General features: G+C 47.1%; 1 protein-coding gene across 1 annotated transcript in view; it reads left to right on the top strand.

Annotated features, from left to right (window-relative positions):
- ttn.2 (titin, tandem duplicate 2) overlaps positions 1-27,341 on the top strand; it is a 247,977-nt gene that overhangs the window by 200,242 nt on the left and 20,394 nt on the right. The window contains exons 188-203 of the mRNA XM_040148607.1: positions 17-17,110; positions 17,205-17,501; positions 17,706-18,293; positions 18,404-18,706; positions 18,804-19,100; positions 19,376-19,663; positions 19,779-20,078; positions 20,318-20,469; positions 20,574-20,724; positions 20,850-21,149; positions 21,404-23,170; positions 23,526-23,819; positions 23,933-24,220; positions 24,406-24,705; positions 24,869-25,203; positions 25,583-27,314. Of these exons, the coding sequence (XP_040004541.1) occupies positions 17-17,110; positions 17,205-17,501; positions 17,706-18,293; positions 18,404-18,706; positions 18,804-19,100; positions 19,376-19,663; positions 19,779-20,078; positions 20,318-20,469; positions 20,574-20,724; positions 20,850-21,149; positions 21,404-23,170; positions 23,526-23,819; positions 23,933-24,220; positions 24,406-24,705; positions 24,869-25,203; positions 25,583-27,314 (24,486 nt within the window). The remainder of the gene's footprint in view (positions 1-16; positions 17,111-17,204; positions 17,502-17,705; positions 18,294-18,403; positions 18,707-18,803; positions 19,101-19,375; positions 19,664-19,778; positions 20,079-20,317; positions 20,470-20,573; positions 20,725-20,849; positions 21,150-21,403; positions 23,171-23,525; positions 23,820-23,932; positions 24,221-24,405; positions 24,706-24,868; positions 25,204-25,582; positions 27,315-27,341) is intronic.

Raw genomic sequence — 27,341 nt, 5'->3', positions numbered from 1 at the left:
CTTTTTGGTTTATTAGATCCACCTGGTCCTCCATCCAATCCCAGAATTACAGACACCACAAAAACCACAGCCACCTTCGCCTGGGGCCGACCCCACTATGATGGTGGTCTGGAAATAATCGGATATATTGTTGAGTACAAAAAGGAGGGGCATGATGACTGGGAGATAGAGACACAGTACTCGTTGAAAGATACTGAATACGTTATTGGTAAACTTCAAAAAGGTGGCAAATACCACTTCAGAGTCAGCGCTGTAAATTCTGAGGGAGTTGGCGAGCCTGCAGAGGTTGAGAAAGTGACTGAACTTGTGGACCAGGAGACATTGCCAGACTTTGAGCTAGATGCTGAACTCAGGAGAACCCTGGTGGTCAGGTCCCGTGCTTCAATCCGAATGTTTGTTCCCATCAGGGGCCGTCCTGTTCCTGAAGTAACATGGAGCAAAGATGATACCAACCTGAAAACACGTGCACACATTGACACCACAGAGTCCTACACTCTACTGGTTATTCCTGACTGCAGCAGATACGATGCTGGAAAGTACCACCTCTGTCTGGAGAACGTTGCTGGAAAGAAGACAGGCTTTGTAAATGTGAAAGTTCTGGACACACCAGGACCACCAGTCAACCTCAAACCTAGAGAGATCACTAAGAACAGCATCACCCTTCAATGGGAAATACCCATAATTGATGGTGGTTCTAAGATTCATAACTACATTATTGAAAAGAGAGAGGCCACCAAGAAGGCCTACAAGGTGCTTAGCACCACATGGCAGAAGTGTTCCTTCAAAATTCCAGACCTTGAGGAGGGAACTTATTACTACTTCCGTGTCTCTGCTGAGAATGACCTGGGTGTAGGTGAGCCCGCTGAAACTGCAGAACCAATTAGGGTGTCCCAAGCCCCCTCTGCACCAGAGAACTTGTATGTCACAGATGTGACTGCTGACAGTGCCAGCCTTGCATGGATCAAGCCCCTGCATGATGGTGGCAGCTTGATCACTGGATATGTCATTGAGGCCCAGAAGAAGGACGCTGACCAGTGGGTCCATGTGGCCACCATCAAGGCTCTTGACTACACTGTCACAGATCTGATTGAGGGCGCAGAATATACCTTCCGCATAATGGCTGTCAATGCATCGGGTAGGAGCGACCCCCGTGAGAGCAGACCTGCTATTATCAAAGAGCAGACTTCCGCTCCTTCCTTTGACCTGCGTGGAGTCTACCAAAAGACAGTCATTGCCAAAGCAGGGGACCGTGTCAAGGTGGAGATTCCAGTGCTCGGCAAACCCAGACCTATGGTTTCCTGGAAGAAGGCCGACACAGTGCTCAAGGAGACACAAAGAATCAACACTGAAACCACACCAACATCAACTATCCTCAACATCAGTGAGATCAAGAGGACTGATGGAGGCCAGTATTCCATAACTGGAAAAAACATGCTGGGTACAATGACTGAAACAATCACAGTCTTAGTCCACGACATTCCAGGTCCTCCCACCGGTCCCATCAAGCTGGACGAGGTCTCATGTGATTATGTTCTTATGTCCTGGGAGGCACCAGAAAATGATGGAGGTGTTCCCATCAACAACTATATTGTTGAGATGCGGGAGACCACTGGTACTTCATGGATGGAGTTGGCAGCTACAGTGATCCGCACCACATTCAAGGCAGTTCGACTCAACACTGGAACCGAATATCAGTTCCGTGTCAAAGCACAGAACAGATATGGCATTGGACCATGCATTGTCTCTGATCCAGTGGTGGCTGCATATCCATTTGATGTGCCAGGCCAGCCAGGCACTCCTGTGGTCACATCTTATAACAAGGATGCTATGACTTTGAGTTGGAATGAGCCCTCTTCTGATGGAGGCAGTGCTATCCTGGGCTATCATGTGGACAGAAAAGAGAAAAACAGCATTCTGTGGCAGAGGATCAGCAAAGCTCTTGTTGTTGGAAATATCTTCAAATCAGCAGGACTTATTGATGGAATTGCATATGAACACCGTGTTACTGCTGAAAACATGGCCGGTCTCAGCAAACCAAGCAAACCCTCTGAGCCTATGTATGCTCTGGATCCAGTTGACCCACCAGGCAAGCCTGTGGCACTGAATATCACCAGACATGAGGTTACAGTGTCATGGACCAAACCAGATGGAGATGGTGGATTTTCCATCACAGGATACACAGTAGAGAGGAGAGAGATGCCCAATGGACGTTGGCTCAAAGCCAACTTCAATAACATCCTAGAAACCATCTACACAGTCAGTGGTCTGACTGAAGATGCAACTTATGAATTCCGTGTGTTTGCTAGAAACTCAGCTGGTGGAGTCAGTGCTCCATCCCAGCCATCAGAAGCAATCACATGCAGAGATGACATTGAAGAGCCCAGGCTTGATGTTGATGCATCGTATAGCAGCAATGTTGTTGTCATGGCAGGAGAGGTATTCAAGCTGGAGGCCAGTGTGACTGGCAGGCCAATCCCATCTCTGGTATGGACCAAGGAAGAAAAGGAGCTTGAGGATACAGCCAAGCTAGAGATAAAGACATCTGACTTCCACACAACTCTAATAAACAAAGATTCTCTGAGGAGAGATGGTGGTGCTTTTACTCTGACTGCCAGCAATCCAGGTGGTTTTGCCAAGTTCACATTTAATGTCAAAGTACTCGACAGACCTGGACCACCAGACTCCCTAACTGTAACTGATGTCACTGCTGAGAAATGTGTCCTTAATTGGCTTCATCCAACACACGATGGTGGTGCCAAAATAGAGTACTTTATCATTCAGAAGCGTGAGACCAGTAGGTTGGCATGGACAAATGTGGCCACAGACCTTCAAGCAAATAGATTCAAGGTTACCAAACTTCTGAAGGGCAATGAGTACGTCTTCAGAGTCATGGCCGTTAACAAGTACGGCGTGGGTGAACCCCTGGAGTCTGAACCTGTCATCTGTGCCAACCCCTATGTCCCCAGTGATCCACCACAGCAGCCTGAAGTCACCACCATTACCAAGGACTCCATGGTTGTCTGTTGGGAGCGCCCTGAACATGATGGAGGCAGCAGAATAAACACCTACATAATTGAGAGAAGGGATAAGACTGGCCTGCGCTGGGTAAAGTGCAACAAGAGGACTGTAACTGACCTGCGATTCAAGGTCTCTGGCCTCACACCAGGACATGAGTATGAATTCAGAGTTCTTGCTGAGAACAATGCTGGTCTAAGCCAGCCTAGTCCTTCCAGTCCATTTTACAAAGCCATAGACACCATTTTCCAGCCTGGACCTCCGGGGAACCCCAGAGTGCTGGACACAACCAAGTCTTCTATCACTATTGCCTGGAACAAGCCTGTTTACGATGGTGGTTCTGAAATCACTGGTTACATTGTGGAGACCTGCCTGCCTGAGGAGGATGAGTGGACAATTCACACTCCAAAAAGGGGATGGACAGCTACTTCCTTCACCATCACCAACTTGAAGGAAAACCAAGACTATAAAATCAACATCTGTGCCACTAATTGTGAAGGTGTGGGAGAGCCTGCTGCTGTTCCAGGAACCCCAAAAGCTGAAGACAGACTGCTTCCTCCAGAAATAGAACTTGGAGCAGAGCTGCGTAAGGTGGTCTGCATCAGAGCCTGCAGCACACTTCGACTCTTTGTCCCTATAAAGGGCAGACCAGCACCTGAAGTAAAATGGTCGAGAGAGCATGGAGAATCCCTGGACAGAGCTATAATTGAAATCACCCCATCATTCACCACTCTTCAGGTCGATAATGTTGACAGGTTTGATGGAGGTAAATACATGGTGACTGTAGAAAATGCATCAGGAAGCAAGACAGCCTTTGTTAATGTAAGGGTGCTAGATACTCCTGGAGCACCTCAGAATCTGATTGTCAAGGAGGTCACTAGAGATTCAGTTTCCCTTGTTTGGGATGCACCTGTCATTGATGGCGGATCCAGAGTTCGCAACTATATTGTAGAGAAGCGTGAGTCAACTAGAAAGGCCTACTCAACTGTCTGTGCAAGCTGCCATAAGTCAAGTTGGAAAGTAGGGGACCTGGATGAAGGAAAGATGTACTTCTTTAGAATCCTGGCTGAGAACGAATATGGCGTTGGTCTCCCAGTAGAGACTGTCGATCCAATTAAAGTGTCAGAGAGGCCTTTACCACCAGGTAAAGTGTCCCTCCATGAAGTTACCAGCACCAGTGTAACACTAACTTGGGAAAAGCCTGACCATGATGGTGGCAGTAGAATCACAGGCTATATTGTGGAGATGCAAAGTAAGGGCAGTGAGAAGTGGACCCAGGTCATGGTGGTCAAGACAAATGAGGCTCTTGTAACTGGCCTTACACAGGGACAAGAGTACATGTTCCGTGTCTCAGCCACCAATGAAAAGGGAGTTAGTGACCCACGTCCTCTTAATGTGCCTGTGGTGGCAAAAGACCTTGTCATCTCGCCATCCTTCAAACTGCTTTTTGGCACATTCAGTGTGTTAGCAGGAGATGATCTGAAGATAGATGTACCATACGCTGCCTGTCCAAAGGCTATGGCAACTTGGCTCAAAGATGGCATTGTTCTCAAGGAGACAACAAGAGTTAATGCTGAAGCCACAGACAAAAACCTTCTCTTGGTCATTAAGGACGCTTGCAGAGATGATGTAGGCACATACACCATCAAACTGATCAACACAGCTGGAGAGGCATCCACAGACATTAATGTTGTTGTTCTAGATAAGCCTGGTCCTCCAACTGGCCCAATTAAGTTGGATGAAGTCACTGCTGACAGCTTGGTCCTGTCCTGGAACCCACCAGAGTATGATGGTGGTTGCACCATCAACAATTACATTGTTGAGAAGAGAGACACATCTACCACAAACTGGCAAATTGTGTCAGCTACAGTGGCCAGAACCACTATCAAGGCAGCCCGTCTAAAGACTGGATCTGAGTACCAGTTTAGGATTGCTGCAGAGAATAGATATGGCAAGTCCTTAGCTCTGCTCTCTGATACAATTGTTGCACAGTATCCATTTGAAGTGCCTAGTCCACCACATTCTGTCATGGTCCAGTCAGCCACCAAGGAAAGCATGGCGGTTGTATGGGAGAAACCCAGCAATGATGGTGGAAGCAAAATTCTGGGTTATCACTTAGAGCTCAAAGAGAGAAACAGTATACTGTGGGTGAAACAGAACAAACAACTAATCCCAGAGACCAGATTCAAGGTAGTTGGCCTTGAGGAGGGTATTGAATATGAGTTCAGAGTCTATGCTGAGAACATTGTCGGCCTCAGCAAAGCCAGCAAACTGAGTGAAATGCAAGTGGCCAGAGATCCTTGTGAAAGACCAGGAAAACCAGAGGCTGTTATTGTGACAAGAAACAAAGTGACACTCAGATGGGCCAAACCTGAGTATGATGGCGGCATCAAGATCACAGGTTATGTGGTTGAGAAGAAGGATGCAGCTGGCCGCTGGATGAAGGCCAGTTTCACCAGTATAATTGAGACTGAATTTGTTGTTACAGGACTTACTGAAGGTCAGATTTATGAGTTCCGTGTCATTGCCAGGAATGCAGCAGGTGTCTTTAGTCAGCCCTCTGATTCTACTGGAGCCATCACTGCCAAGGATGAGGTGGACCCACCCAAGATTGACTTGGAAGCTAAGTACTCCCAGGCTGTGGTGGTAAATGCTGGGGAGACATTCAGGCTTGAGGCTGCTATCTATGGTAAGCCTGTGCCCACAGTACACTGGCTGAAGGAAGGTCAAGAGATTACTGAAGTAGCTCGCCTAGAGCTCAAGAACACAGACTTTACAGCTTGTCTAGTTGTTAAAGAAGCCATCCGTGTTGATGGAGGTCAGTACACTTTGCTGATAAAGAATGTTGGAGGAGAGAAATCTGTTAACATTAATGTCAAGGTCTTGGACAGACCAGGTCCTCCTGAGGGCCCTATCTCCATCTATGGGGTCACCAGTGAGAAATGCTCCATTAGCTGGAAACCTCCATTGCAAGATGGAGGTAGTGATGTTTCCCATTACATTGTTGAGAGGAGGGAAACCAGCAGACTGGTTTGGACTGTTGTTGAACCAAAAGTTCAGACACTGAACCTGAAGATCACCAAACTTCTTCCTGGTAATGAGTACATCTTCAGAGTTATTCCAGTCAACAAATATGGAGTTGGTGAGCCTCTGGAATCTGAGCCGATGATTGCCAGAAATCCGTTTGTTACTCCCAACCCACCAACAGAGGTAGAAGTCACCACAATCACCAAAGACTCCATGGTGGTGACCTGGGAGAGACCAACTAATGATGGTGGGAGCCCCATCCAGGGATACATTGTTGAGAAACGTGACAAGGACGGTGTGAGATGGACCAGGTGCAACAAGCGCACAGTGAGTGAGCTGCGCTTCAGAGTCACAGGGCTCCTAGAAAACCATAGCTATGAATTCAGAGTTGCTGCTGAGAATGCCGCAGGTGTTGGCACACCTAGTGCACCAACAGTGTACTACAAAGCACTGGATCCTATCTTCAAACCAGGTCCACCAAACAACCCTAAGGTGGTCGACACATCTAGATCTACTGTTTCTCTGACATGGGCCAAACCCATCTATGATGGTGGCTGTGAGATTAAGGCTTACATTGTTGAGGCATGCAATGGGGCATCTGATGAGTGGTTTATGTGCACTCCTCCCACTGGAATTGCAGATAATAAGTTTACTGTGACAAAACTTCTAGAGAAGCATGAGTACCAGTTCAGAGTGTGTGCCATCAACAAAGTTGGTGTTGGTGAGCATGCTGATGTTCCAGGAAAAATCCTCCTGGAGGAGAAGCTTGAGGCTCCTGATCTTGACCTGGATGCTGATATGAGAAAGATGATCAACATTAGGGCAGCAAGCACTCTCAGGCTGTTTGTTCCTGTGAGAGGTCGTCCAGCTCCTGAGGTGAAATGGGGTAAGGCTGATGGTGAGATTAAGGAGACTGCCCAGATTGACAATACAGGCAGTTATGCTTCGCTTGTCATTGAGAATGTTGACAGATTTGACAGTGGCAAGTACACACTGACTGCAGAAAATGCCAGTGGAGTGAAGTCAGTCTTCATCAGTGTCAGGGTCCTGGACTCACCTAGTCCACCAACTAACTTCATGGTGAAAGAGATTACCAAAAATTCTGTCACTCTCACATGGGAGCCTCCACTTCTGGATGGTGGCTCAAAGATTAAGCATTATATTGTTGAGAAGCGTGAGAGCACCAGGAAAGTCTACTCTCCCATCACCACATGCAATAAAATGTCCTGGAAAGTTGAGCCTCTTCCAGAGGGTGGAATCTTCTTTTTCAGAGTCCTGGCAGAAAATGAATATGGTGTTGGTCTCCCCGCTAAAACTATAGAGCCAGTTAAGATATCTGAGAAGCCTCAGCCTCCCGGTAAAGTCAGTTGTCTTGATGTTACTCATAACACTGTAACTCTCACTTGGGAGAAGCCTGAACATGATGGCGGCAGTAGGATCAGTCATTATGAAGTGGAACTGGCACCTAAGGACAGTGAGGCGTGGTCTGTGTGTGCTAGTGTGAAGGCACTGGAGACTGTAGTGACAAATCTACTCAAGGGAGAGGAGTATCATTTCAGAGTTGTGGCTGTAAATGACAAGGGCAAAAGCGACCCCAGGCAACTGGCTCACTCAGTTGTAGCAAAAGACCTTGTGATTGAGCCTGCTGTTAGACCCAAAGTGAGCACCTACAGTGTCCAGGTGGGGCATGACCTCAAGATAGAGGTCCCAGTTGCTGGACATCCAAAGCCAACCATCACCTGGACCAAGGATGGTGCTGCTCTTAAGCAGACCACCAGAGTCAATGTCACTGACTCAGCACACCTCACCACCCTCACCATAAAGGATGCCACCAGAGAGGATAGGGGCATGTACAGCATCAATATCTCCAATGCCCTGGGATCCAAGGATGCCACTATTGAGGTGATCACTCTGGACAAACCAGGCCCACCAACAGGCCCTGTCAAGTTGGAGGACATAAGTGCTGAGAGTATCACTCTTAGCTGGAAACCTCCAACATACACAGGTGGCTGCCCAATCTCCAACTATGTGGTGGAAAAGAGAGACACAACCACAACCAACTGGGTGGTTGTATCTGCCACTGTGGCCAGAACCACGCTAAAAGTGACCAATCTGAAGACAGGCGCTGAATACCATTTCAGAATCTATGCTGAAAATAGATATGGAAAGAGTTATGCAATTGATTCAGAGCCTGTTGTGGCACAGTATCCATTCCAGGAGCCTGGCCCACCAGGAACACCATTTGTGTCTTCATATACTAAAGACTTTATGGTGGTTGAGTGGCACAAACCCCCATCTGATGGAGGCAGTGGCATCTTGGGCTACCATCTGGAAAGGAAAGAGAAGAACAGTATTCTCTGGACCAAGATCAACAAAATGCTCATCCAAGACTGCAGGTTTAAATCTACTCCTCTTGAGGAAGGCATTGAGTATCAGTATAAAGTCTATGCTGAGAATATTGTTGGCATTGGAAAATGCAGCAAAGTGTCTGAGGTTTATGTAGCCCGTGACCCATGTGATCCTCCTGGCCGTCCCGAGGCTGTGATTGTGACCAGGCACTCGGTGAAGCTGAGGTGGACCCCTCCAGAATATGATGGTGGAAGCTTAGTTACCGGATATTTAGTGGAGAAACGTGACCTTCCTGAAGGAAAGTGGATGAAGGCCAGCTTTACAAGCATCATTGAACATGAATTCACAGTTACAGGCCTGACAGAAGACAGTAAATATGACTTCAGAGTAATAGCAAGGAATGCAGCTGGTGCTGTCAGCAAGCCATCTGAGTGCACGGGATCCATTATAGCAAAGGATGAAGTTGACCCACCAAAGTGTGAAACAGATCCTATGTACAACCAGACCCTCATTATCAACGCTGGAGAGACTTTCAGTCTGGAGGCCAGTGTGGAAGGAAAGCCCATCCCCACAGCACAGTGGTTCAAGGGAGATGTTGAAGTTGAAAACTCAGCAAGGGCTGAAATCAAAAACACAGATTTCAAGGCTTTGCTAGTAGTGAAGGATGTCATCAGAGTGGATGGTGGACAGTACACTCTGGTTCTGACAAATGTAGCTGGAACTAAGACTATCCCATTCAGTGTAAAGGTATTGGACAGACCAGGCCCCTCAGATGGACCTCTTACTGTCAGCAATGTCACTGAGGAGAAGTGCTCACTGTCATGGCTGCCACCCAGGCACGATGGAGGAGCTAGCATTTCTCACTACATAATTCAGAAGCGAGAAACTAGCCGCCTGGCATGGACTGTGGTCTCCAGTGACTGTGGAGCTACCATGTTCAAGGTTACCAAATTGTTGAAGGGCAATGAGTACATCTTCAGAGTCATGGCCGTCAACAAATATGGTGAGGGCGAGCCTCTTGAGTCTGCGCCAGTCATCATGAGAAATCCATTTGTTCCTCCTGCCTCACCTCAGGAGCTTGAGATCACTAACATTACTAGGGACTCTATGACTGTCTGCTGGAACCGCCCTGAGACAACAGGAGGCAGTGAGATTGTTGGTTACATTGTTGAGAAGAGAGACAGAGCTGGAGTGAGGTGGACCAAGTGCAACAAACGCAGGGTGACAGACTTGCGTTTCAGAGTAACAGGACTAACGGAAGACCATGAATATGAATTTAGGGTATCGGCTGAGAATGTAGCTGGAGTGGGGCAGTCAAGCCCATGTACACCCTACTTCAAAGCCTGTGACCCTACCTTTGAACCAGGCTGTCCCACCAATGCCCATGTGGTCGACACAACTAAAGACTCCATCAGTCTGGCCTGGCATAGGCCTATCTATGATGGTGGTTGTGAGATTCAAGGATACGCTGTGGAAATTACCAAGGCGGATGAGGGGGAATGGATGATATGCACCCCACCCTCTGGAGTTAATGCTACCAAGTTTACCATCACCAAGTTGATAGAGCATCAGGAATACAAGGTGCGCATCTGTGCCATCAATAAGGTGGGTGTTGGTGAGCCCACTGAGATCCAGGGAGTTGTGAAACCTATGGATAAGATTGATCCTCCAGAGATGATTCTGGATTCAGAGCTCAGGAAGGGAATAGTAGTCCGCGCAGGTGGCTCAATGAGAATCTGCATTCCATTTAAGGGCCGTCCTACTCCTGAGATTAGCTGGGCCAAGGAGGATGGAGAACTCTCAAGTAAAGTTCAGATAGGGACTGGGGAAGATTACACACAGCTCTCTGTTGACATCTGTGACAGATATGATGCTGGAAAGTACATACTCAATTTAGAAAATAGCGCCGGCACCAAATCAGCCTTTGTCTCTGTTAAAGTTCTGGACACTCCAGGGGCCCCTCTGAATTTAACAGTAAAAGACATTAAGAGAGAAAGTGTTACTCTGACCTGGGAGCCTCCTCTGATTGATGGTGGTGCAAGAATCAAGAATTACCTGGTTGAAAAGCGGGAATCCACCAGGAAGGTTTATTCTAATGTGGATAACAAGTGCACAAAGACAAGCTACCGTATCACTGGCCTCACTGAAGGAACTATCTACTATTTCAGAGTCTTAGCTGAGAACGAGTTTGGCGTGGGACAGCCAGCTGAGACAGAGGATTCAGTTAAGACATCTGAGCCTCCTCTGTCTGTGGGTAAGGTCACTTTGACTGAAGTGACCAAAACCACTGCCTCACTCTCCTGGGAGAAGCCAGACCATGATGGAGGCAGCAGGATCATGGGCTACTACATTGAGATGCAGCCTGTGGGGTCAGAGGAATGGGTGGTGGCCACTACAACCAAAACGTGTGAGGGCACTGTCACAGGCCTTAGCGCAGGACATGAGTACCTGTTTAGAGTGTCAGCTTTCAATGAGAAGGGCAAGAGTGACCCCAGGCCTCTGGCTTTACCAGTCACTGCTAAAGATGTAACTATTGAGCCCAGATTCAAGATGACATTCAACACTTACAGTTTACAGAATGGTGAGGATCTGAAGATTGAGATTCCAGTGATGGGACGCCCTGTTCCCAAGGTAGAATGGAAAAAGGATGGACAAGCTCTTAAGGAGACAACCAGAGTAAATGTATCTACCACACCATCATCTACTAAGCTGTGCATCAAGGATGCAAATAAGGATGACGCTGGTAAATACACTGTCACAGCCACCAGCAATGTCGGAACAGCTACAGAGGAGATTACTGTTATTATTCTTGATAAACCTGGACCACCCACAGGCCCTGTGAAGATTGAGGAGGTGAGCTCTAACTATGTTACTCTCTCCTGGGAGCCACCAAATTATACTGGAGGCTGTCAGATCAACAACTACATTGTGGAGAAGAGAGACACCACCACGACAGCATGGCAGATTGTGTCTGCTACTATTGCCAGGACAACAATCAAAGTCACCAACTTGAAGACTGGGGTTGAGTATCAATTCAGAGTGTCTGCTGAGAATAGATATGGAAAGAGTTCTGCCATTATCTCTCCTGCTGTTATTGCTCAGTATCCATTCAGTGAGCCTGCTGCCCCAGGAATGCCAATTATTTCTGCTGCAAACAAGGATAACATGGTTGTTGAATGGAAATCTCCCACGAACAATGGAGGCAGCCCCATCCTAGGCTATCACCTTGAGAGAAAGGAGAAGAACAGCCTCTTGTGGACTAAACTCAACAAGCTTCTAATCCCAGACACACGTTTCAAGACTACGGAGCTGGAAGAAGGTATTGAGTATGAATTCAGAGTTTATGCTGAGAACATTGCTGGAATCAGCCCAGCTAGCAAGGTCTCTGACAGCACAGTTGCCAGAGACCCCTGTGACCCACCAGGCACTCCTGAGGCTATTGAAATCACCAGAAACCATGTGACACTCCAGTGGACCAGGCCTCAATATGACGGAGGCAGTGCAATCACTGGCTATATGATTGAGATGAGGAAGCACCCAGATACCCGCTGGATGAAGGCCAGCTTCACCAACATCATCGATACCCAGTTCACACTCACTGGCCTGACTGAAGACTGTGTTTACGAGTTCAGAGTTATTGCCAGGAATGCTGCTGACATTTCCAGCCGTCCTTCTCGGAGCACAGGAGAGATTACTGCTAAAGATGAAATTGAGGCTCCAGGAGCCACAATGGATTCTAAATTCAAGGATCTGATTGTAGTTCGTGCTGGTGAAACATTTGTTATTGACACTGACTACACTGGCAAGCCTCTGCCTGAGGTCATTTGGTTAAAGGATGGAAAGGAGATTGACAAAGCCACACCAAGAATGGAGGTCAAGACCACACTCACACGTACCATCCTGACAGTAAAAGATTGCATTAGAGTCGACGGTGGCCACTTTGTCCTCAAACTTGTAAATGTGGGAGGAGTTAAGATGATCCCAGTTAATGTTAAAGTTCTGGATAGACCTGGTCCTCCAGATGGCCCACTAGAAATCAAAGGGGTCACAGCTGAGAAATGTTATCTTCACTGGAACCATCCTTCACATGATGGTGGAGCCAGCATCTCTCACTACATCATTGAGAAGAGAGAGACCAGTCGTTTGTCATGGACCGTGGTTGAGCCCAAGATCCAGGCCATCAGCTACAAAATCACAAAACTGCTGCCTGGCAATGAATACATCTTCAGAGTCACTGCTGTGAATAAATATGGTGTTGGTGAGCCTTTGGAATCTGAGTCTGTCATTGCTCGTAACCCCTTCACCACTCCCAGTGCCCCCTCCACCCCAGAGGCCAGCGCTATCACTAGGGATTCCATGGTGCTTACATGGGAGAGGCCAGAGGATAATGGAGGAGCTGAGATTGAAGGATATATCCTTGAAAAACGTGATAAGGATGGCATCAGATGGACTAAGTGCAATAAGAAGAGGCTGAATGACCTGAGATTCAGATGCACTGGCCTTACAGAGGGCCACTCCTATGAATTCAGGGTCTCAGCTGAAAATGCTGCTGGTGTGGGAAAACCTAGTGCACCAACTCAATACATCAAGGCATGTGATGCCACTTATCCGCCAGGACCTCCAAATAACCCCAAAGTCACAGACCATTCAAGCACCACAGTCTCCCTGTCCTGGTCCAGGCCTATCTATGATGGTGGAGCACAGATTAGCGGATATATTGTTGAAATGAAGGAGACAGCGGATGATGAATGGATTGCTTGCACACCACCCACTGGTGTCCAGGTTACTCACTACACTGTAAAGAAACTGAAGGAGAATGCCGAGTACAACTTCCGCCTCTGTGCTGTTAACTGTGAGGGAGTAGGAGAGCATGTGGACCTACCGGGGTCTGTGATCGCCGCAGAGAAGCTGGAAGCTCCTGAAATTGAACTAGATGCTGACCTAAGGAAGATGGTCAATGTTCGTGCCTCTGCCACCCTCCGTCTATTTGTGACAATCAGGGGAAAGCCTGAGCCTGAGGTCAAATGGTCAAAGGCTGATGGAACCCTGAATGAGCGTGCCCAGATTGAAGTCACAAGCTCTTACACAATGCTGGTGATTGAGAATGTTGACAGATTCGACACTGGGAAATATGTACTGACTCTTGATAACCTGAGTGGCTCTAAATCTGCCTTCATCAATGTTAGAGTTCTGGACTCCCCCAGTGCTCCTACCAACCTAGAGGTTAAGGATGTGAAAAGAAATTCTGTCTCTCTCTCCTGGGAGCCTCCTCTAATTGATGGTGGGGCTAAGATATCACACTATATTGTGGAGAAGAGAGAGCAGAAAAGAATGGCTTTCACCAGTGTTTGCACCAACTGTGTGAGGAACTCGTACATTATTTCTGAACTGCAGGAGGGAGGCCGATACTATTTCCGTGTATTAGCTGTGAATGAGCTTGGAGTGGGTCTGCCTGCCTCCACAGAACAAGTCAAGGTCTCTGAGGCTCCTTTGCCTCCTGGTAAGATTGTCCTGGTTGATGTTACTCGTCATACTGTCACCCTTTCTTGGGAAAAACCTGATCATGATGGAGGCAGCAAGATTACAAACTATATTGTGGAGATGCAGCCCAAGGGAGATGACAAATGGACTGTGTGCAGTGAAGTTAAAGCACTGGAAGTTACTATTGACGGACTTACAGCTGGAGAAGAATACTCCTTTAGGGTGATTGCTGTGAATGATAAGGGCAAGAGTGATGCCAAACCTTTGGCTACACCTGTGGTTGTGAAGGACATCATAGTAGAGCCCACCATCAACCTGTTGTTCAACACATACAGTGTAAAAGCAGGAGATGATTTGAAGATTGATGTTCCCTTCAAAGGTAGACCTCAGCCAAAGGTGTCCTGGAAGAAGGACGGCCAGGTTCTTAAGCAGACAACAAGGGTCAATGTTCTTACCTCCAAGACCTCATCCAAGATTACCATCAAGGACACAACCAAAGAGGATGTAGGAAAGTATGAAATAACTTTGAGTAACTCAGTTGGCACTAAAACAGCTGAAATATCTGTTATAATCCTGGACAAACCCGGCCCACCCAGCAATATTAAGGTGGATGAGGTGAGCGCTGATTTCATCTGTCTGTCTTGGGATCCTCCAACCTATGATGGTGGATGCCAGATTAATAACTATGTGGTGGAGAAGAGAGAAACTACCACAACCACATGGCAGATTGTATCAGCCACAGTGGCCAGGACATCAATTAAGGTGTCTCGTCTCACTCAGGGACAAGAGTACCATTTCCGTATTGCAGCTGAGAACCGTTATGGCAAGAGTCATGCTATTGATTCTGCTCCAGTTGTTGCTCAGTATCCCTTTGAACCCCCTGGACCTCCAACCAACCTCCATGTTGCCCATGCCACCAAGATTGGCATGCTTGTTGTATGGGGAAGACCTGCAAGTGATGGGGGAAGCCCTGTTATTGGTTATCACATTGAATGCAAAGAGCAAAGCAGCATTCTGTGGACCAAGGTCAACCGAGGACTGCTGGCTGAGAACCAGTTTAAGATGACAGGCATTGAAGAAGGCCTGCTGTATCAGTTCAGAGTCTATGCTGAGAATATTGCTGGCATTGGTCCATGCTCTAAGGCTAGCGACCCTGTGGCAGCCAGAGATCCATGTGAACCTCCACATAACCTGAGAGTCACCAACATTACCAGGACCTCAGTTTCTCTCTTCTGGGAGAGGCCGGGATATGATGGCGGAGCAAAGATTACTGGCTACATTGTTGAGCGTAAAGAACTTCCAAATGGCCGCTGGCTGAAATGCAACTTCACTAATCTTCAGGACACTTACTTTGATGTTACAGGCCTCACAGAAGATGTCCAATATGACTTCCATGTCATCGCTAAGAATTCTGCAGAGCTGTTGAGTGCTCCCTCAGAAAGCACTGGTCCTGTCACAGTCAAGGATGATGTAGACCCTCCCACTATAATCCTGGAAGACAAGTTCAGACAGCTGGTTGTCATTAAAGCTGGTGAGATCATTAGAATTGATGCTGAAATCACAGGCCGTCCACTCCCAGTCGTCTCATGGTCTAAAGATGGAAAGGAGATTGAGGCCAAGGCCAGGTGTGAAATCACCTCCACCAATTTCACAACCACTCTGATTGTCAGAGACACTATCAGGAGGGACTCTGGCCAGTATGTCCTGACCCTGCACAATGTGGCAGGAACCAGGTCTGTGGCTATCAACTGTAAGGTTCTGGACAGACCTGGACCTGCTTCAGGACCTTTGGCAGTGTCTGGGCTTACAGCAGAGAAATGCACCATAACATGGGGACCCCCTCAGGAGAACGGTGGTGCTGAAATTATGCACTACATTGTGGAGAAACGTGAGACAAGTCGCATTGCCTGGACTCTTGTCTATGGAGACATGAAGGCAACCACCTGTAAAGTGACCAAGTTGCTCAAAGGAAATGAGTACATCTTCAGAGTCAGGGGAGTTAACAAATATGGGGATGGTGAGGCCCTGGAGAGTGAGCCAGTAAAGGCCATGGATCCATTTACTGTGCCTGCAGCTCCCACTAATGTCCAGGTCACCTCAGTTACTAGTGAGGCGATGACCATCTGTTGGGAAAGACCCGTTTCTGATGGTGGCAGCAGCATCTCTGGCTATGTAATTGAAAAGAGAGAGAAGACTGGTCTTCGCTGGTGCCGTGTTAACAAGAAACCCGTTTATGACCTTAGAGTCAAAGCCTCACACCTTCGTGAGGGCTGTGAGTATGAGTACCGAGTGTTTTCAGAGAATGCTGCTGGCCTCAGTGCTCCTAGCATCCCTTGCCCACTCACCAAGGCAGAAGACCCACAGTTCCTGCCTTCACCTCCTGCCAAGCCTAAGATCATTGACTCCACAAAGACCACAATCACCCTGTCATGGAATAAGCCACTATTTGATGGTGGAGCACTTGTAACTGGATACAGAGTAGAATACAGGAAGGCTTTAGATGATGAATGGATTGTTGGAGTCCAGAACACTAAGACCACAGAGTTTACAGTGGTGGGATTGACTCCTGGGGCTGAATATGTGTTTGTTGTCAAGTCCATTAACAAGATTGGAGTCAGTGAGCCCAGTGCTGAGTCAGACAAACAGGTTGCCAAAGAAAGAGAGGAGGAGCCAGTCTTTGACATCAGCAATGAGATGAGGAAGACTCTTATTGTGAAGGATGGGAGCTCTTTCACCATGACGGTGCCATTCAGAGGCAAACCCATCCCCAGTGTTACTTGGAGTAAACCTGATGTTGACCTTAGAGTCCGCGCTGTCATTGACACCACAGACACTTTCACCTCTATCACCTTAGAGAAAGCAACTCGCAATGACTCTGGTAAATACACCGTCACCTTATCCAGCGTAGCTGGAACCTCCTCCTTGACACTCAATGTCAGAGTCCTGGACTCCCCCGGACCTCCTGCACATTTAGAAGTCAAAGAAGTGACCAAGACTTCTGCTACTGTAACCTGGGACACTCCTGAGAACGAGGGAGGAGGACCAGTAAAGAACTACCTTATTGATATCCGTGAGGCCAGCAAGAAAGGCTGGACAAGGTTGACTGATACATGCCACAGACTGACATACAAGGTGACAGACTTGCAGGAGGGAGGAGTTTACTACTTCAGAGTGACAGGCGAGAATGAGTATGGTGTTGGTGTTCCTGCTGAAACCCAAGAGGGAACCAAGATCACAGGTATTGAATTTTAAGTTGATAACATTAGTTTATTATTGTGTAAAAGAAAATACCAGATTGTTTCAATAAAACACATTATGTCATCTTTCTCCAGAAAAACCAAGCCCCCCACCAAAGCTTGGTGTGACTGATGTTACCAAAGAGAGTGTGTCGCTGGCCTGGGCCAAACCAGAACAAGATGGAGGCAGCAGAATTACAGGCTACCTAGTGGAAGCTCTGGAGAAAGGCCAGGAGAAGTGGGTTAGGTGTGGTGTAACCAAGTCTATCCACCTCACAGTGTCTGGTCTGAGGGAGAATGCTGAGTACTTCTTCAGGGTCAGAGCTGAGAACCACGCTGGATTCAGTGATGCAAAGGAAATGGTCACCCCTGTAGTGGTCAAAGACCAGCTTGGTGAGTTACAGACTGATCAGATTTAGCAGAGTCAATAGATTGGAGAAGATTAACTAAGAAGAAATACAAACAAGAGAATAGGCCAATATTTATATCTAATGTATATAATATCTGTAGTTATTATAGGAAATAACCAAGTAAAATAATACAACATTACACCTAATTTCCCCTGGTCTAACTCTCTTTGTTACTTTTTTGCTCAAGAATCTCCTGAGATCAACATGAAGGATTTCCCTCACAACACAGTGTATGTTAGAGCCGGCTCCACCCTCAAATGTGAGATCCCACTGACAGGCCGGCCTTTGCCTAAAGTCATGCTGTCTAAGGATAACGTGCTGCTCAAGTCAACAATGAGGTTCAACTCTGAAGTCACCCCTGACAGCATCAAGATCACTTTACGCGAGAGCATTGCTGGAGACTCAGGACGCTATGATATCACTGCCTCCAACTCCAGTGGAACCACCAAGTCCTTTGTAAACGTTGTGGTTTTGGACCGTCCTAGTGCCCCGCTTGGACCTGTGGAGCTGTTTGACGTCACAGAAGACAGCGTTAGCCTGAAGTGGCTCCCACCGGCATATGATGGTGGCAGCCCCATCACCAACTACATCATCCAGAAGAGAGAGACAACCACAGCCAACTGGATGGATGTCTCTTCTGCTGTGGCACGCTGCACCATGAAGATCATGAAGCTGACCACGGGCCTGGAGTACCAGTTCAGAATCAGGGCTGAGAACAGATATGGAATCAGCGAACACATTGACTCACCAACTGTCACTGTCAGCCTTCCTTACAGTAAGCGGTCTTTGTTTTGCTTCCCTCTTTTATCTTCACGTTTATTACTTTCCTCCTCTGTTTTTCACAATAAACATGTAAACCCTCCTACTCTGTTTCTTACCTGCCAGCTATTCCTGATGCTCCCTCAACACCAGAAATCACTGCTGTAACTAGGGAGAGCATTACTGTAGCCTGGAAGGAGCCCAAGTCAGATGGTGGCAGCCACGTGTTTGGCTACCATGTCCAGATGAAAGACAGAAACAGCATCCTTTGGCAGAGAGTCAACAAAACGGTGATCCGGGCCACACACTTCAAAGTCACCAACATTAATGCTGGACTTATTTATGAGTTTAAGGTTGCAGCAGAGAACGCTGCTGGAATCAGTGCCTTCAGCAAGAGTTCTGATGCAGTGCTGGCTATTGATGCCTGTGGTGAGTGGAGTGTCTAAAACTCACTATAATAGTAAAGGAAATTAGATTTTACTGCCACAGTTGACTCATAACGAGTTTCCACTGTCTGTTCCTGCAGAGCCACCCATTAATCTGCGCATCAGTGACATCACTAAGAACTCCATCAGCCTGGCTTGGCAGAAACCTAACTATGATGGTGGATCCCAAATCACTGGCTACTTCATTGAGAAGAAAGAGGGCGTTAGTGCCCGGTGGTCGAAGGCTAATCTCACTAATGTCACAGACACACGCTTCACTGTGACTGGCCTAACCCAAGACGAGACATACGAGTTCAGAGTCATGGCCAAGAATGCCGTTGGCTCAGTGAGCAACCCATCCATGACCGCTGGACCAGCCACGTGTGTAGACACCTACGGTAGGTCTCTTCTGTGTTTTGAGCATTTTAATCCAAACTTTAGTTTAGTGCAATCATTGTTTTCAAAGAGCAAACACTTTACATTTCGACACTCTGTGGCTTTTCCTCTAGTGCTTGCTTTTTGAGAAGCTGGATATCACATTTTGGACATGAACTTTTTTTTTTTTTTTTAACAATGGTCTTTGCTATACTCTTGTCCTTTTGCACACTCGTGTATGATGCATATATCCATCAGAATTATAACTCACCTGTCTGTTTTTCCGTTTATCATGCAGGTGCCCCAGAGATTGAAATACCTCAGGAGTACCTCAATGAGGTCAAACACAAGGCTGGCTCTAATGTGGAGCTCAAGTTTAATATCACAGCTAAACCTGCTCCAACTATTGAGTGGTTTAAGGATGGCAGAGAGCTTGAGCCCACCGCCCAACTCTCCTTCAAACACACATTTGAGTACACAAGTTTGTCACTGAAGGAAACCACTCGTTTGAATTCTGGTACCTATGAGGTCAAGGTGAAGAACTCCCTGGGATCTGCATGCGCTGTTGTCAGGCTGCTCATTCAAGGTATTGAGATATTATTTAAAAACAGTATTTATGACAGTATTTTTGCCTTGCATGAGATTGATCTTAAATTCAGTATAAACCCTGAGATTCATGAACATGTTCCTCCCTTATCCAGACAAGCCAGGCCCCCCTGCTGGAGAGATTCAGTTTAAGAAGGTGACTGCTGACAACATAACCATCATGTGGTCCCCACCTGCTGATGAGGGCGGTGCAATGGTAACTCACTACATTGTGGAGAAGCGGGAGACCAGCAGGGTCATGTGGTCCATTGTGTCAGAGAAACTGGTTGACTGCATCGTCAACGTGCCCAGACTCATCCAGGGCAATGAGTACATCTTCAGAGTCCGTGGAGTCAACAAGTACGGCATTGGAGACCCACTGGAGTCTGAGCCAGTAATCGCAAAGAACGCATTTGGTAAGCAAACCCTATAAAACCCATCATCATTCTGACTGGCCTGGTGCTGACTGTTCAATCCAGATTTGATTATTAGGTTTGAAAAACAAAAAAAGTTTGATTTAATGTTTTATACTATGTATGTATTAGAAGTCAAGAAGGCAAATGAACAGAGAATTTTTTTTTATATTTTTTTATATTTTTTTAACGATGGAAAAATAATTTATTTCATCTAACCTGGTCATTATCATTTCATACAGTTCCTCCTAGCGAGCCATCCAAGCCTAAAGTGACCATGATCACCAAGTCCACCATGACAGTGATCTGGGAAAGACCAGCGTTGGATGGAGGCAGCGACATTGACGGCTACTACCTGGAGAAGAGGGAGAAGAAGAGTCTGCAGTGGTTCAAGGTTTGTTTGCTGCCGTACCTTTAGAGATTTTGTTTTTAAGCATATAAGAAGCCAAACTACAAAGTGGCACGTGTAAGCATCATAGAGTCAATTTTTTTGTCCAGGTGGTGAAGGGCACAATCAGAGACACCAGGCAGAAAGTTCCCAACCTGGTGGAGAACAACGAGTATCAGTACAGAGTTTGTGCTGTCAACAAGGCTGGAGCAGGAAACTACTCTGAGCCCTCTGACCTCTACAAGGCCTACGACCCCATCGGTATGCTTTTAATTGGCACTTAGCATCATCATGGCAGACTTCGGACAGACTAGGAATTTCTTCTTAAGATTTTTTTATTGTTAAGGTATTTACATAACACACTCATGCCCTTTTGTCTTCTCCAGATCTGCCAGGTGAACCATCCAAGCTCCGTGTGGTCGACTCCACAAAGACTTCCATCACTCTCGGCTGGGAGAAGCCCGTTTATGATGGCGGCAGTGAAATCACACACTACATTTTGGACCAGATGAATACAGAGGACAAAGAATGGGTAACCATCAACCCACAGGTCAAGACCTGTGAGTATGTGGTGTCCCACCTCAAACCTGGAACCTACTACTACTTCAGAGTCTCTGCTGTCAACTGCAAGGGCAAAGGAGAGGACATCAAAATGTACCAACCTACGCAAGCCAAAGATATCTTGGGTTTGTATTCATATAAACTTCTCTATGGTAATGCACAGGGCATGAGTCTCTTGTATTTGTTTTTTTATAAAGATAGAAACATATTGATAATAAGCACAACTAGAGTAAATTTTCTATTGTTTTTATTGCTTCAAATTGTTGCAATTGATTGTTATACTGAGTTAATCTAAATTCTGATGGCTTACAATTGTGTCATTATTAATACCATAATATCCTCCTCCTTCCCCCATTTGTGTTACACCTCTCTACAACAGAGGAGGCTGATTTGGACTTGGATGTTCCCATGACGACGCAATACACAGCCAGGGCTGGCCGTGACGTGAAAGTTTTTATCCCCCTGAAGGGACGCCCCGTCCCCAATGTCACCTGGCGCCGCGGCGACCGCAACATGGCTGGTGACAACCGCTACACCATCACCAGTACTGAGCGAGCCACCACACTCGTCATACCCAAAGTCACCCGCAATGACTGTGGCAAGTACCTGCTGGAGATTGAGAACGGCGTGGGAGAACCTAAGATAATTACTGTTTCCCTTAAGGTTCTGGACAGTCCTTCCACCTGCCAGAAACTGATGATCAAGAACGTGACGAGAGGAAAACTGACCCTCAGCTGGGAGGCTCCTCTCATTGATGGCGGTTCCCCTGTCACGAATTACATTGTCGAGAAGAAGGCCTCCACCATGAAAGCTTACCAGGTGATCACTGCTGAGTGTGCCAACACAACTTTCAAGGTGTCAGGCCTGGAGGAAGATATAGCTTACTTCTTCCGTGTGTCCGCTGAAAATGAGTATGGTGTGGGTGACACCTGTGAGACCACTGAGCCTGTCAGAGCCACAGAAACTCCAGGAGCTGTTAAAGATCTGGTGATGGTGGACTCCACAAAGAACTCTGTTACCCTGCAGTGGACCAGACCTGACCACGATGGTGGCAGCCACATCACTGAATACATCATTGAGAAGAGAACTAAGGAAGACCCCACCTGGACCTTGGGTGCTACATGCAAGCGCTGCAGCTGTGAGGTCACAGGACTCAAGGAGGATGCTGTTATGGACTTCAGAGTGTTTGCCAAGAATGAGAAGGGCAACAGTGACTTCTCCCAGATTGGTCCAATCACAGTGATGGACTTAATTATTCCACCCGAGGCCATCCTCAGCGACTACCCCAATGGAGAGCTTGCTGTTCGTATTGATCAGAACATCCACATTGAACTGCCCTTCAAGGGTAAACCAAAACCTGCAATCAGCTGGCTGAAGGATAACTTGCCTCTGAAGGAAAGTGACAAGATTCGCTTCAGGACCACTGACAACAAGACTGCAGTCACAGTCAGAGGAGCCAAGAAGGAGCATGCCGGCCAGTACACCCTGGTTCTGGACAACAGAGTTGTCAAGAACTACTTTGACATTAATGTGATCACTCTGGGACCCCCCTCAGCACCTGTTGGTCCCACCCGCTTTGATGAGATTAAAGCTGATAGTATCATCATCTCCTGGGATGAGCCAAAGGATGACGGAGGTGGCGAGATCACCTGCTACAGCGTAGAGAAACGTGAGACGTCTCATGCCAACTGGAAGATGGTCTGCTCCAGCGTTATCAGGACCACCTTCAAGATTCCCAACCTGGTCAAGGGAACTGCATACCAATTCAGGGTCCGTGCAGAGAACAAGTATGGAGTCAGTGAACCACTGATCTCCTCAGATATTGTTGCCCAACACCAGTACAAACCTCCAGGCCCCCCAGGAAAGCCAGTGGCCTACAACATAACCAGTGATGGTATGACCATCAGGTGGGAGGCCCCAGGTTTTGATGGAGGATCCCCCATTTTGGGCTATCATGTTGAGAAGAAGGATAGGAACAGCCTCTTGTGGCAGAAAGTGAACTCCACCATCATTTCCAACAGAGAGTACAGAATAATCAGTCTCATTGAGGGACTGGAGTACTCCTTCAGAGTCTATGCTGAGAACAATGCTGGAATTAGCCCTGTTAGTGAACAGAGCAAACATGCGCTTGCTATCTCCCCTGTTGGTAAGTACACACTAAGTACTACAAATATATACAGTATGTTACCAATTAGGTTAGGTACCAGTTTCATCTTTGTTCATTCAGTGAAATGTTTAGCCTAGCAAAGAGTTAAAGCAAAGAGGAAACTGATAACTTAGCTCCACCAAATAGGAAAAGATCCTTTTGACATCGTGAAATCTGTCATAATAGCATAATGGAAGTGGCATATATGTAATATTACCTTTAAAGATAAAATTTAGGTATGTTTAAATGTGTTTTTCTGATTTCTGTTTTTGTCAAGATCATGTTTGCTTCTGAATTCCTTCAGGATTTTAAAACCAAATGCTATGGACAAATTGCTTCTTTTTCGTCTCATTAGATCCACCTGGCACCCCTGTCTGCATCGATGTAACCAGAGACTCAGTTACCCTGCAATGGGAAATCCCCAAGAGGGACGGTGGCAGCAAAATTGTGGCCTACAGTGTGGAGAGGCGCCAAGGTAGAGCCAAATGGCTACGCTGCAACTTCACTGATATCAGTGAAACCCAATTCACTGTGACTGGTCTATCTGCTGGAGACAGATTTGACTTCAGAGTGATTGCCAGGAATGCTGTGGGCACAGTCAGTCCACCATCTAACTCCTCTGGATACATCATGACCAAAGATGAGAGCAGTAAGTATTTTCAACTTGAAAAAATATGGAGACAAATTATCATAAGTAGTATGGATCTCACATGCCTTTAATATACCAATCTCTAATTTTTTAAATTCTCTTTGCATCTCCAGTTGCTCCTGAGATCGAGTGGTCTCCAGACCAGGTGCTCACCATGAGGGCCGGAGAGAACGTTAAGCTCAGCTGCAGCATCACTGGACGTCCCGTCCCCCAGGTTGTCTGGTATAAGGATGGCAAAGAGATCGACAAGAGGACCATGATTGACATTGAGATTACCAAAGGCATTGGTACCAGCAGTCTGTTTATTCGTGATGCTGACAGGAATCACCGTGGAATCTACACTGTAGAGGCCAAGAACAGTTCCGGTACCAAGAAAGCTGATGTCAACGTCAGAGTTCAAGGTGGGTAAACACTGATGATTATGTTTCAGTTTCTGTTAGAGTCATTGTATGGGACAAACATTTTCAAATCTGTTTCTGCTGACAGTTGAGATGACAAAAACTTTACACGTCATGTAAATAATATTGCAATTTAACTTAACCAGTTTACCTTTATTTGATTACCTCTACCTTCTCGTTTGCTTCAGATACCCCCGGACCTGTTGAGGGTCCCATCCGTTTCACCAGCATTACGGCAGAGAAGTGCACTGTGTGGTGGAACCCGCCGGAGAATGACGGCTGTGCCGCCATCACCCACTATGTGGTGGAGAAGAGGGAGACATCCAGGATCACCTGGGCCTTGGTCACCTCCAAGTGTGAAGCCTGTTCTTACAATGCCACCAATCTCATCAAGGGCAATGAGTACCAGTTCAGAATCTCTGCTGTCAACAAGTTTGGTGTTGGCAAACCACTGGACTCTGATGCTATCATCGCAAAGATGCAATACAGTAAGTAAAGTCACTCACGTATGGTCTGACATATTGACCAAATCTTAAAACGTACCCCCAATCTATTGCTCTTGAAAATTGACGGAAAAAAATGCGAAAGAACTGCCTTTGCGTTCAAAACTTGACTTTTATAATTTACCATGTTTTCTGCTCTCTCCCTCAGCTGTGCCTGATGCCCCTGGTACCCCAGATGCCACCCATGTGACTGGAGACAGTATCACCCTGTGCTGGACCAGGCCAAGGTCAGATGGAGGCAATGAGATCAAACACTACATCCTGGAGAGGAGAGAGAAGAAGAGCCTGCGCTGGGTGAAAGTTTCTTCCAAGAGGCCCATCACAGAGCTAAGGCACCGTGTCACCAACCTCACCGAGGGCAATGAGTACGAGTTCCGCGTCATGGCTGAAAATGGTGCTGGTGTCGGACCTGCCAGCAGTACCTCCAGGCTCTTCAAATGCAAAGAACCAACCAGTGCTCCTAGTGCCCCCACAGTGATCAAGGTAGGATTGCAGGAACACTGCAGAAAATCATACCAAAAGAAAAATTCTTGTAAAGGTTATTGTTCTACAACAGAGCAGATGTTCTGGTCAATATTTAAATTCTCATCCAGACTTTCTTTAGCTTTAATGTAATTGCACAATAAACTGAAGTCTTAACAGAATGACAGACATATGCATTTTCAGGTATATCAGTTATTAGAAATTTATTTTGAATTATCAATATTGCTATTGAAAATCACCACATAGTAGGTGTTGGTTTAGTACAGAAGAAACCTCAGAAATAACTTTAATGTAGAAATCACAATATATGGAAGCGAGAACAAAGAAAAATACACATCAGAAGTTATACTATGAACTCTGCTCTTTTCTCGATGATCAGGTCACTGACTCCACTAAGTCCTCTGTCACCCTGGAATGGACCAAGCCAGTGTTCGACGGTGGGTTGCAAATCATTGGCTACAATATCGACATGTGTAAGGCCAGTCTGGAAGAGTGGCACAGAGTCAACAGCCAGATTTGCCTCCACACCAGGTACACTGCTAAGGGCCTGGTGCCCGGAGAGCTCTACAAGTTCAGGGTCAGTGCTGTAAATGGATCGGGCGAAGGCGAAGCCTCAGTGATGCCCAATCCTGTTCAGGCTCTGGACAGACTTACATCTCCTGAGATCGACATTGATGCCAACTTCAAGCAAACTCACATTGTGAAGAATGGTGGCACAGTGACCCTCCAAGTTGCCTTCCGTGGTAAACCAGCTCCTCTCGCAACCTGGTCTAAGGTGGACAGTGAGCTGCCTGTCATGGCTGATGTCAACACTACAGATTCGTTCTCTACTCTGACCATTGAAGGGTGCACAAGGTATGAGGCCGGCAAATACACTCTATCTCTGGAAAATAACAGTGGCCGCAAGTCCATCACATTCACTGTCAAAGTGCTGGACACACCTGGACCTCCAGGAGCCATCACCTTTAAAGATGTTACCCGTGGAGCCTTGACAATGATGTGGGATGTCCCCACCAATGACGGCGGATCCCGAATCCACCACTACATCGTGGATAAGCGCGAGGCCAGCCGTCTGGCCTGGCAGGAGGTCAGCACCAAGTGCTCTCGCCAGATAATCAGGGTAACTGGTCTGGATATTGAAGTGCCATATCTGTTCAGGGTGTTTGCAGTTAATCAGTATGGCCAGGGAGAACCTCATGAGATGACGGAGCCTATCATTGCCACAGAAGAACCTGCGCCACCCAAGAGACTGGATGTTGTCGACACCACCAACTCCACAGCCTCACTGGTGTGGCTGAAACCTGAGCATGATGGAGGCAGCCGCATCAGAGGCTACATTGTTGAATTCAGAGCTAAAGGTAGTGACCGCTGGGTTGTTAGTGGAGAGACCAAGTCCCAGAAGATGCTGGTGGAGGGTCTGATCGAAAACACAGAGTATGACTTCAGAGTCAAGGCCAAGAACGATGCTGGAATCAGTGAGCCTCAGGGTACCTTCGGCTCTGTGGTCATTAAGGAGCCTCGCATCGAACCAACTGCTGACCTCAGCAGCATCACCAACCAGCTCATTACCTGCAAGACCTCCAGCACCTTCACAATTGACATTCCTATCAGTGGCAGGCCTGCACCCAAGGCCACCTGGAAGCTGGAGGAGATGAAGCTGAAGGAGACCGAGAGAGTCTCCATTAAGTCGACAAAGGAGAGAACCACTCTGGTGGTGAAAGACAGCAAGAGAAGTGACAGCGGCAAATATTATCTGACCCTGGAGAATGCTGCTGGTGTGAAGACGTTCACAGTGACAGTGGTCGTCATTGGCAGACCGAGTCCACCAACAGGCCCTGTGGATATTTCTGGAGTTTCCTCAGAGTCCTGCACCCTGTCTTGGTCTGAGCCAGCTGATGATGGTGGCACAGACATCACCAACTACATTGTGGAAAAACGAGAGTCTGGTTCTGCCTCCTGGCAAGTGGTAAACTCTAGTGTGAAGAGAACCACAATCAAAGTGACTCATCTTACCAAGTACATGGAGTACACCTTCAGAGTGTGCGCTGAGAACAAGTTCGGAGTCAGCAAGTCCATTGAGTCTGCTGCTGTTGTCATTGAGCATCCATTTGGTAAGTTCTGTTCAACAAGTACACAAA

Source organism: Xiphias gladius, chromosome 16 (genome assembly GCF_016859285.1).
Source record: "Xiphias gladius isolate SHS-SW01 ecotype Sanya breed wild chromosome 16, ASM1685928v1, whole genome shotgun sequence".
NCBI lineage: Eukaryota > Metazoa > Chordata > Actinopteri > Istiophoriformes > Xiphiidae > Xiphias > Xiphias gladius.
The sequence above is the reverse complement of the archived record's forward strand: the minus strand, read 5'-3'. Positions and strand labels throughout refer to the sequence as shown.